A 12614-nucleotide genomic window follows, 5' to 3' on the forward strand; every position below is an offset into this window, starting at 1 on the left:
CCTCTCTCTCTCTCTCTCTCTCTCTCTCTCTCTCTCTCTCTGTCCTTTCATCTAATTATCTTGCCTCTCTCTAGTCTATATTTTTGAAAGTGTGCTCATGACAAGAGGAAGCCTTGAAGAGAAGTGAAACCATCCACAGGGTCACAACAGGTTGGGAGATCTTGCCTAGCTTCTCCCTGCTCTGACTGAGGTCACAGACCTCATAAAGTGTTTTGGGGCTAGTGCCCATGTTTTTTTTTTTTAATCAATTGGGGTTAAGTAACTTGCTCAAGGTTACACGGCCAGTTATATTGTGTGGGTGCCAAGTATCTGAGGCCGGAACCAATCCCGGGTCTCCCGATGCTGAGGCCAGCGCTCTTACTCACTGCGCCACCTGGCCACCCCTAGTGCCCATGTTTAAAGGATAAGTAATCCCACAAAAGTCACGTGATAGATCTAAGAGAGGCAAACAATGATTTCCTCTCACCATGCATTGGGAAAGAATCATCTTGATTCCCAAAACAAAAAAATTAATTCCTCCCCTTTGGCCAGCTATCTCTTAGTGTGAAAGATTGATGAGGACCAATTATGAAAGGACCATTCAGCAAACAAGCTCAGGAAATTCCATTTTAACCTGTTTAGAGTTATCCTTGTTGGGGAGCTTGGGCTCCACTGTCTTCCCTGATGTTGTCTTTGATGGTGGCCGATGTTGACAGATCCTAGGAAGATTCTGAGAAGTATCACTCACCACCCTATGGTACAAAAAACCTTGAAGGAAATTATTTTAACTACTTAATTTGCAGCAAACAAGAAGTACAGCACACCTGAGGGGGAAGAGTCATGTATTTTAAGTCCTTCTTGCACACTTCTGCCTCCTGTTCATGCCCTCCGATCTTCCTCTCTGCCAATTCATGGTCCTCAAATCTGGCTCAAAACTCACCTCCTCCAGGAAGCTCTATCCCCTGACTCATTCTTCTATGATCATTCCTGTTTTCTACCTTCCCTCAACCTTATACATGGTTTAGTCACATAGACCCTTGTTGTTTGGTAGGTAGCATTAAGTTCTTGTTACCTCCTTCGTCTAAGTAGAGACTCCATAAAGACAGGAACTGTGTGCTTTTTACTTATTTTTGCGTTGTACTCCTTCTGTGCCGACTCGTGGTAGAGCCTTCCGAGCTGGCATCAGTTGATTGGACCCTGTACTTGGACCCCAACATAGTCACATCATTTTGGCCCTCTTCGAGAATGGAGGACAACGCTCCACGCTGCTATAGAACCTAAACACTCCAAAGCATTTGCTGAACAAAATTAACGTAAAGCGTGGCTCACTAACCGCTTAGAATTCCTATTTATGAAAGATTTTTAAAAATAATTCTTACTAGTTATTTCTTAGAATTATCTCTGTGAGGCAGAAATAAGCTCAATGTATTATAATATCCATTTTAGGGACAAAGTATCACATACAGAAAAGCAAATGATTTGATTAGGGCCACAGAGTAAGTGGGGAAGATCAGGAAACTCTGAAGTTGCAAGCTATTGTTCAGGTCTCTCCAGTACGCTTCTGAAATACACAACGCAAGGGAAAGGTGTTCACTAGAATTTTCACCTCATACACTGATCCTACTTAATTATATTTTTTTACTTATTTTTTTAAAGAGAATTGAAAAGACATAATTTTTATATTTGTATTATAGCCCCAATGGGATAGCCCACGTTAATGAGAGAGTGTAAATCATATACACTGCCATTTTTATCTTGCGGAAAACGCAGAGACATGGGTGGTGAACAGATAGTAGCAACTTTTCTCTGCCTCATTTTTATCTTATATAAAATGATGAGACAATATGCATTCTATATACCTCTCTATGCATTTGTGAGGATATACATGTTGTCTCCCCAAATGGAATATAAGCTCCTTGAGGGCAAAATCTATTTCATATGTTTTTGTATCTCCTGCACCTAGAACGATGCCTGGTGAGTGCTAAATAAATGCTGTTGATTTGAGAGGATGCCCATCAGTTGGGGAATGGCTAAACACGTTGTGGTATACGAAAGTAATGGAATACTATTGTGCTATAAGAAATGACAGACAGGCGGACTTCAGAAAAACCTGGAAAGACTTATATGAACTGATGCTAAGTAAGGGCAGAGGAACCAGGAGAACACTGTACACAGTAACAGCCACAGTCTGTGATGACTATTTTGGATAGACTTAACCCTTCTCAGCAATGCAAGGATCTAAAACAACTCCAAAGGATTCGTGATAGAAAATGCCATCCACATCCAGAGAAAGAACTATGGAGTCAGGATGCAGAGCAAAGCAGACTATTTTCTGTATTGTTTTGTATTTCATGGTTTCTCCCATTCATTCTAATTCTTCTACACAATATGACTAATGTGAAAATGTGTTTAATAGAAATGTATTGTAGAGCCTATATCAGATTGCAGGCTGTCTTAGGGAGGAAGGGAAAGAAAACTTAAAACTTATGGAAGTGAATGTTGAAAACTAAAAAATAAATTAATAAACTGAAAAAATGCTATTGATCATATGAAATCCCTATGGAAGTTCTATGAGAAGTAAAGACACTTAGAACACAAGTCCTTCCCCTACTTTACTCCCATCTCCAGGCCTTTTCCCTGGTTGTCCTTAATGCATAGAATGCTCTCCTCTCTCCCCCATACTTACTGTTCCCTGGCTTCTTCCAAAGCCCTACTCCAATCTCACCTTCTGCAGGATGCCTTGCCTGGTCCTCTCCCCTGCTCCCCCCAACCTCCACTGCCTTCCTTCTGGATTATCTGCCTACTACTCTGAATACATCTCATGTATGTATAGCTCTTTGCATGGGGAGAACCCATTAGAATAAGAGTTCTTGAGAGCAGGGATTGTGTTTTGTCTTTCTATGTGTCTCCAGCGCTCATTAATAAATGCTTGCTGACTGACTATAGTTGGCATAGAATAATTTTCACTGACATTATTGTTTTTATCTCAAGATCCCTAGGAAATTGACAGGAGATGGGAATTTTTACACTCATTTGACAAATGAAGAAACTGGAGCATAAGAAGATAGATGAAGCAGCTGCCTGAAGATCGTCACAGAAGTGAAGGAAAGAATCAGAACCCAGGCCTCTAGCTCCCCAAACTTGCTCTCCCTTTTATTGTCCCTAAACACAAGCAACTCGGGGCTTTTAAAAAAGTTTATTTTTAAGAAACAATTTTGAGGGGAGGAATATATACATATATGTGCACATATATGTAAAATATTCTTAAATATCCCTTGAATTGGTTCTCTCTCTTCCTTTCTGAACGAGTCCATGTTAATCTTTAGCATGAAGTGAACATGTTATTCAGTTGTTTTCAGTGGTGTCCAACTCCTCATGGCCCCATTTGGGGTTTTCTTGCAGTTTGCCCTTTCCTTCTCCAGTTCATTTTACAGATGAGGAGAATAAGGCAAACAGGGTTAAGTGACTTGTCCAGGGTCACACAGTTAATAAATGTCAGAGGCCAGATTTGAACTCAGGAAGATGAGTCATCCTAATTCCAGGCCCAGCACTGTATCCCCTGCACCACCTAGCTGCCAGTTAGAGCACCTACATAATATTTACATGATACATACACACACATATACATACATACATATTCTTCTAGAATCCTAAGCTAAGCCAAGTTTGATCTTTATCAAGGACATGCATACAGAATAGATACATAGAAACACACAGGGTCCTCTAGAAATCTAGACTATACATATCTATTATACACATACATACATATATACATAAATATATATACACACAAAGAATTCTAGAATAGTTATAATCCAGAATACACACACATCTATAGTCTAGAATTCTAGACTATCTATATGTAGTTCAAGTTTGATCTTTAGTTAGGGTATGTTTCTGTGAGTGTATATACAAACATACATATATATTCTTCTAGAATATATATGCACATTTTATATATATATATATATGTGTGTGTGTGTGTGTGTGTGTGTGTGTGTGTGTGTGTGTGTGTGTGTGTGTGTATTTTTGTTGTTGTTCTGGCTAACATTCAAACCTGGACTAGCTCAAAAAGGAAAAACAAAGAATAAATTTGAGACGTTTAAGAATTAATTAATTTCTTAAACAATTAATTGTTTAAGAAAAGTTTCCAGTCTCAACGATAGCCCTTCATAAGAAAACACTCACTGGGTTCTCTTCCCTGATGTGAAATACAAAAGGCATTAATCATGCATGAGTATTAATTTACTAATGACAGAAATAAAGGCACGGACTCTTAAATAATTCTCTTTAGCAACAGAAGTTTAATGGGAACATAATTCATTAATTTCCTATCTGTTCTTCCCAGCTCTAATCATCATTCATCCAGATCACTGAAGAGCAGTCAAAGACCTGGGTTCAAATAGCAGAGCTGCCACTTATCAGACGTGACTTTGGGGAAGCCCCTTCCCTCCTCCAAATCCCAATTTCTTCATCTGTTAAATGGGATTTTAAATAATCTTCATTTTAATTTAATTAATTTAGTTAATTAATTTAATTATTAATTATAATATATATTATATATAATGGTATATAATATATAATAAATTAAATTAATTTAATTTAAAATAATCTTTAATTTTAAATAAAAAACGGGGATACTTGCACTACCTATCTCAGTTGTGAAGTTCAAATGAAATCACGTGTAGAAAGCACTTTATAATCACAAAATGCTATATATAAACTCTGAGTTGGTATTTCTGACCTTTATCACATACATACAAGTATATCTACATGTATATGTATATGTGTATATTATCTCATACATACATACATATCTCCCCTCTGGCCTTTATCATATATTGATATCTATCTATATATTTACAAATTTTATATATATATATATATATATATATATATATATATATATATATATATATATATATCAATATACAGATACACCCATCTCCACATAAACTGGAGTAGAAGCACTCCCAAGCTGTCCAATCATCAACCAGGCTTTTGCCACTCCAAAGAAACAATGAACTCTAGAATTTCTTGCTGGGGTAAGAAATGCTGAGGAAGTTTTGAGCATGAATTTGGGTTGTAAATAAGCAGAATTCGCATGTGTTCCGAAACCCTGCTTTTTAAAATTCCCCCTTGCTGTTTCTTCTCACAAGTAGTTACCATTTATTACTCTAGTCTGACTAGTTTTATGGAAACTATAAATAAAAGAATAACACTTTTGTCAAAACAATGGTGCAAAACCCCACTAGCCTTAGGCATCGTATTAACATGAAGCATTTCAATAGCACTTCCAATCCTGCACACTCCTCTCCAATCATTTTTATTAGCTACTCCAAACAAGCATGTGAGGTGGGTGTAGGATTCCCTGGCTAGTCTCCTTTCAGAGATAACAGATGAGGGGGTAGGTACCCTACACAAGTCTACCCTTTAAACTTTTAATAAGTTGTTTATCCAAGTAAGCTATGCCAACTACCTCACTGACAAGATCACTAGTACACTCTCTATGTTTTTTCATTCACAGTTTACAAAATGGTGTGGCCTCTACAGATATTCAAACTTTTCCTCCCAATGTAGTTTATATCTTTTAATAGCAAAAAAAATATTTAAACTTCCCTAACCAAAGAGTCTAATCTGGTGTACCCAGATCTACAGAGATCCAAGCCTGGTGCTAAAAAAGCCACATTATCTCTTTAGGGAAGTGGCTCCTCCAGATTTTTTTTTCTTAGCCCTAATCTGGTCATGGCACAGGAGAGGGCAAAAGACAAGTCCAGAACTAGTGAAGAAAACTGGAATGAGGGGTGAGTGGAGGGAAGCAGACAAAGAGAGAAGGATGAAGCTGGTGGTGCAGGACAGACTTTGTTTAAAAAAAAAAAAGGCAAATTTATTTATAATCATGAAGAGAAAAGAGAGAAGTCATAGAGGAACTCACATAAGATGCCATAAATCCAGAGTAGAATTTTGCTGTGAGATGGGATGGTCCAGGTTAAGGACATAAAATAGAGAAAGGGAAGGGAGAAGTCAGAAGGAATTCAGGGAACGTGGACAGATCCGCTATCATAATAGTGTATGCAAAGGAGTATTAAAGCCAAAACTTTAGGGAAAGCCTGGCTTGCTGTGACATACCAGCTGTCATACTAGTGGACCCTTTTTGAGAAGTACTGCTATGAACTGCTTGAAGACAATGCTGCTGTACTGACCTACGAGGAAGTCTGATAAAGCTTCAAGGCATAATGAAGTTATAAAGACGTTATTGGACAAAGATCCTCAGTGATGCTCCCTTGTTGTCAGGCTGATTTCTGACTTTATAGTGGGATGGGATTGAGTTCAGGGAAGGAATCTACAACCTGTCAAGCTCATGTTCCAGTGTTCAATTGCTCCTAGTTGATGACCTTTCGTAGATGGGTCATTGGACTCTCAATTCAGAAGCACTTCCCATTGGATGAATAGGAATTCATGTTTTACCCCAACTATAATGCCCCCAGGATGGATGCAAGGAGATATTCAGAAATAGTTAATTCCATTTACTTTACCTTCTGGACTTTCCATTTCGGGGTATCTTGTTTTCTTCTGCAGGAAAGTAAATGGTGAAAGGAGAAAAAGAAAGTTTGACCAAATTCCAAACAAAGGAAAGAGCAATTCTTACATTTGACCCTCCTTTCAAGACATCTGTGCCTGTGACTGTAAATCTTACTGAAGACTCGTGCCAGTATGTGAAACTAAATTACCCCCTGCTGTGAGGAGAGCTGAGCCCTGTAGCCTCCTGTGTGAGAGGTACCAAGTTCATTGTACTTAAGATACCTTGGGATCATGAGGGCCCTAGATCAGCTTCATTTCATGAAGTTGTTGCTTGCTCTCATCTCATTGCAATGTGAGTGACCCCAAGTCAAGACATGAACCCTGTCAGATATTTTATGACAATGCTGGGCATGGCTCTGGAGTCAGGAGGACCTGAGTTCAAATCCCGCCTCAGACACTTGACACACTTACTAGCCATGTTTGGGCAAGTCACTTAACCCCCACTGCCCTCCAAAAAAAAGCAAAAAAAATGTATAATGCTGGGCAGTTTTACCCCCCAAAGAAACAAAAACACTGATGTCAGAAACCACAGGAGAAGACTGTGGATGCACATCAAGTGTTACACCAGAACTAATGGCCAAAAACTCACATCTTAAATTACTTCCCTGATGATCTTGAGATTAGGACTCATCATGGTTTTTTATTTGATTTCTGGACAGAAGAGCAACATTTTGATTTTTGTGCTGTGGGGATAATTGAATCAGATAACCTACAGGGGTTTTTCTAACTTCAAGATTCTATGATTCGGGGATCCTTGGGCTCAGCTGTTCTGAGCTCCTAGTCCGTCTAGTTTTCTGGTCCCTGAATTAAATGGTCAAGTCTGTGGCTTAACAAGTCCCTAGTAAGGAGGACAATGATCTTCCTTGATTTATAATTACTTCCTCCACTTATGGGCTTTTAAGAGTCAATCTATTACTACAAAACACAGGGTCCTGACTTTAGATACTCCCTCAACCAGCCTCTATTTACTGCTAACCTATGCTGGACCTATGTATTATATTGATTATTATTTGAATTGATAGCTTTCGAGAGCATTTCATTATCTATACATGAGCTATTAGCTTCACCAATGTCCATTTCCCTGTGACTTTCAAGGCAGCTAATAGGTTCTTCTATCTAGCTGGAAAGATCTCTTGTCATATAAGCCCTTTATAAAACATGTCTTTCCATCTTTAATAGAAAGAAAGAATAATAGCTCATATTTATAGAGTACATTAACATTTACAAAAAGTTTTCTTCACAGCAATCTTAATGAAGAAGGTAGTGGTGTATGGTTATCTTCATTTTATAAGTAAAAAATTTAAGACTGACAAGTGAAGTAACCTTCCCTGGATTGCCCAACTAGGGTCAGCTCCATGAACAGAACCTAAATGTCCTGATTCTCTCTCCACACATCCCATAGTCATGCAGGAAAAATGAGCTTGGCCTCCTGAGAACTTCTTATGATAAACTGGGATTCTGATCTTTCAGCTCTAAAATGACTCTAATGGCAAGGTACCTGGTAGAGGTACACAACAAAGTCCAGACTATTATACTTAATTTACATCATATTTTAGTATTTGAATCAAGGGGAAAGGGCACTATATGGTCTTTCTAATATGTTATCTTAATGTTGGATAGTGGGCATCATCTTTATTGAGGAGCAAAATGCAAACAAAACATTGATAAGAGTTATTTCATATATATATATATATACACATACACACACACACACACACACACACATATATATACATATACACATCTATTTCCACTTACCAGCTTCAATGGCCTTTCTGACAATTTTAGGGTATTTCTGGAATTTTACGAAATAATAGCTTTCATATTCCATCAAAATAGTTTCAAGATCAACATTGTCACAAACTTCAAAACGCCGTAAGCCTTGTTTGGTTTCTTGTTCCAAAGCATTGGCAGCATCAATATATCTAGCAATTTCAAAAGAAACAGATCAGTCGTTAACAACAACAGAGGAAAAATAATGAAAGAAACAGTCACCACTGGCTCAAAGAGAAGTATTATACAAAAGAACATGCCCAGGGCGGATAGGTGGCACAGTGAAGAGGTGACCAGCCCTGGAGTCAGGAGGACCTGAGTTCAAATCCAGCCTCAGACACTTAACACTTACTAGCTGTGTAACCTTGGGCAAGTCACTTCCCCCCTTCAAAGAAAAAAAAAGACCAAAAAAAAAAAAAAACTCAAAAGAACAAGCCCATGCTAAACAGAGCAGAATGCCCCCGGTCTGACTTTTAAATAGGCTAGAACTTATACATTCATATGCATTTGCTTGTCCTTAGAATAGTCACTCTGAAAGACTATACAGTACAAATTTATATATATATATTGTGCTTACTATGTGCCAGGCACTGTGCTAAGCCCTTTTAATTATTATCTCATTTGGCCCTTATGATAGCCCTGTGAGGTAACTTCAATTATCGTCCATATTTTACAGAAAAATCAGGCAAGTAGAAGTTAAATGACTTGCCCAGGGCTGCACTGCTAGTAAGTATCTAAAGCTATTCTTTCAAACTTGACTAATGTGCAATGTGAAGGTATTGGCAGAACCTATATTTGGTTGCATGCTGCCTTGGGGGGGGAGGGGAAGGGAGGCTGAGAAAATTTGAAACTCAAGGGATTGTGGAACTGAATGTTTCAAACTAAAAGTAAATAAATAGGTTTTTTTTGTTTTTTTTAAGTATCTAAGGCTAGATTTGAACTTGGGTCCTCCTGACTTCCTGACTCAAACCTGTTGATCTATCCACTGTACCACCTAGCTACCTATAATTAATAACACTGATGGTGCTCACATTCTCAAATGGTAAATTGAGAGATCTGGCAGTTATTTTTCAAATTTATCTATAAGCTACATGAGAAAAAACATTATTTTATGGTAACACCTGTCATTGACCAAAAATGATATCATATTGTAAACCTATTGTTTTTTTTGACTGATAGTTTTCAAAAGCATTTCATTATTTTTTTTATGAGCTATGGTCTTAACCGATGCCTAGTTCCCTATGATTTTTAAGAGAGCTGAAGGCTTTCCAATCTAACTAGAGACATGTCAGGCAGTCAGACAAGAAACATCTATTTTACTAAGGACTTAGTCAGCAAGGTGACACAGCTGATAGCGTACTAGGCCTGGAGTTAGGAAGAGTTATATCCCTGAGTTCAAATCCAGCCTCAGACACTTACCAGTTGTGTGACTCTGGGCAAGTCACTTCACCTCCCTGGCCTCAGTTTCCTCATCTGTAACATGATCTGGAGAAGGAAATGGCAAAACCACTCCAGTATCTTTGCCAAAAAACCCCAAATGGAGTCACAAAAAGTCGGATGTGACTGAAACAACAGCAGCAACAAGCACCTACTATGTACCCAGATGGGGCTAACCAGGAATACAGAAAGAAACAAAAGATAATCCCTGCTCTCCAGAAACTCACAATCTAACAGGGGCACAAGTGAGAAAAATGCACAAACAAGATGTCGGTGAGAAGACAGGAAACGAATAATTAACAGAGGAAAGGCACTCGAATTAAGAGAAGCTGGGAAAAGCTTGTTGAAGGAGATGGAATTTGAGGCAGGACTTAAAGGAAGGCAGGGAAGGCTGCAGCCAGAGATAGATGAGAGAGCATTGCTGGCCTGGGGGACAGCCAGAGAAAATGCCTGGAGCTGAGAGTTAGAGCATCTTGCTTGTAGAGCAGTCAGAAGGCCAATGCCGCTGGGCTGAAGAGTACGTGGTGGCTGGAAAAGAAGGAGGGGGCCAGGTTATGAAGAACTTTGAACACGAGAGGACTTTGTATTTAATCCCGAAGTTTACTGGGTTGAGGGGAAGGAAGATGTGTGAGATGGGGTCAGATCTGTGCTTTAGGAAAATCACTTTGGTGGCTGAATGGAGGATGGCCTCGAGTTGGAGAGAGACTTGCAGCAGGCAGACTGTCCACCAGGTTATTATAGTAGTCCAAGCATGAGGTGATGAGGGCCTGCACCATAGTGATGGCAGCGTCAGAGGGAAGGAGACAAACAGAAAAGACTACGAGGGTAAAATGGCAGAATTTGGCAAAAAAAAAAAAAATTGGATATGGGGGTGGTGGGAGAGAGGTTGTGAGTCTGGGGAACTGGGAGGATGCTCTTGTGTTCTACAGTAACAGAGAAGTTTGGAATGGGTGGGGTGGGGAGCAGAGAGTTTTAGGGGAAAGATAATGAGTCCTATTTTGGACATGTTGAGTTTAAGACGTCTACTGGATGTCTAGTTCAAGATGTCCAAAAGGTAACTGGAGAGGCCAGATGCAAGATCTGCCTTGTATATCAATTTTGTTCAACAGCTTGGGCTCTTAAAGGACTATCAGCTGTTTCCAAAAAAGCAAAAGATCCCCTCTCAAAGAACAAAAGTTTGCTTCAGCTTTGATTCTTCAAAAGACCATGACCAAAGTCAATTCTAAAACCGTTTGCACAATAGTCAGAATAAATGCAGTCTCCCCTAGTGACTGCTTTGACAGAAACAATATTCATTTACATGTATAAGTTCTGGTAAATCTGTGGGTTTTTTAAAGTCAATCACATAGGTTTCTATCATAAAAACATTTCTATACTTACCAGTATTTAGAATCTTCATTGGAGATTCTCTACAAAAAAACTATTCAGTATAATGTCTAATATAAGGGGTGGCTAGGTGGTACAGTGAATAGAGCACTGGCCCTGGAGTCAGGAGGACCTGAGTTCAAATTCAGCCTCAGACACTTGACACGCTTACTAGCCATGTGACTTTGGGCAAGTCACTTAACCCCAAATGCCCTGCAAAAAGCAAATAATAATAATAATAATGTTTAATATAGCCTATTGTAGATAGCACTACAAATAAAAAATATTTCTCAATTTCTGAAATCCAAATGCCTTTATAGTTTCTTTCTACATATGTGCTTTGCACCTGGAAGATATGGGAGAAGAGAGAAGCATCCTTTCGGAACATACCTTTTCAGTCAGGGCTACTTCACTGAAGTTTGGAAGACTATAGTTTAGAACGTAGAAGATACTATTTTTCTGTTAAAGCTGCTACATTCGAATGTAATTGTTTTAAGAATTACAAATGACTCTATACATTTCCTCACTTTACCAAATAGTCTAAAATGAGGATTAGTGGATTATCTGGCAGATATGCTAATTAGGTGATAACTCACAACCTTGGTCACAGGAGTCATTCACTACTGGAAACCAGGGGAAGGAGTTTTTCAGGGGTGTATTTTTGGTTTATTACATCTGTAGCAAGATAGCTTTCAGAGTTGACGTGTATAGCTTGACCTCTGGGTTGAATATGATAACTTTGGGAATCAGTATATAATAATTCTGTGGTTATAAGATAGTCCTGTTTTTTTTTACAGGAGAATTTCTTCAGAGGTCAGCTTGTTCTTATGATGGGAAAAGATAGTTTATTTTACTGGGGGCTTGCTCATTAGCAACTGAAGGTAAAGGTAGTTTGTCTTACTGGGGCCCACTCATGAGTTATTGCTAGGCATAGTGTCCTTGGGTTGGGGAGAAAACTGTCAGGGATAGTGTTTTGAGGCTAGGAAAAAATGCAATCTTGGAATTAGAGTCCAAGCACCCCATCAGCATCAGTGGGCATAAACGAATGAAAATATAGCGAAAGAAAGTGAGAAATGATCTGACCATTAGGAAAAGACAAAGGATAGAAAGATGTCTCAGAAATCTATTGGCAGGATCAAGGAAAAGACGGTGATCAACAGTGTCAAAGGCTGCAGCCAGGGCAAAAACGATGATTGAAAAACAGGTCTTTAGATTTGACATCAAGAGATCATTGGTGACTTTGGACAAAAGTTTCTGTTGAATGAAGTCAGAAGCTAAACTGCTGAAAGTTAAGAAAGGAATGAGAGGAAAGGAAACTGGCATCAATTATAGAAGACTTTCTCAAGGAGTTTAGCCAAGAAAGGGAGGATATATAAAAAGAATGCCTTGCAAGAGCCCTTTTGAGATTACCTATCATAAAGCTATAGTGGAGAGAACTGTAGTCAACAGTTTCGTGATTTTCTTAGCAGAAGAGTGGG

At 38.8% G+C, this 12614-nt stretch overlaps 1 protein-coding gene across 2 annotated transcripts in view; it reads right to left on the reverse strand.

Annotated features, from left to right (window-relative positions):
• The window catches only part of KATNAL2 (katanin catalytic subunit A1 like 2), a 136084-nt gene that overhangs the window by 58680 nt on the left and 64790 nt on the right, over positions 1–12614 (reverse strand). For both annotated transcript variants that reach the window (XM_069104750.1, XM_069104743.1), the window contains 3 exons: positions 8320–8486; positions 6516–6552; positions 614–731 (listed from right to left, as the gene is read on the reverse strand). In XM_069104750.1, coding sequence (XP_068960851.1) covers positions 614–731; positions 6516–6552; positions 8320–8392 — 228 coding nt within the window. In that variant the 5' untranslated portion in view covers positions 8393–8486. The remainder of the gene's footprint in view (positions 1–613; positions 732–6515; positions 6553–8319; positions 8487–12614) is intronic.

The sequence above is a fragment of the Petaurus breviceps genome, unplaced genomic scaffold (assembly GCF_028583685.1).
Source record: "Petaurus breviceps papuanus isolate PSGF00001 unplaced genomic scaffold, PetGlider_PUasm1.0 131, whole genome shotgun sequence".
NCBI classification, from domain to species: domain Eukaryota; kingdom Metazoa; phylum Chordata; class Mammalia; order Diprotodontia; family Petauridae; genus Petaurus; species Petaurus breviceps.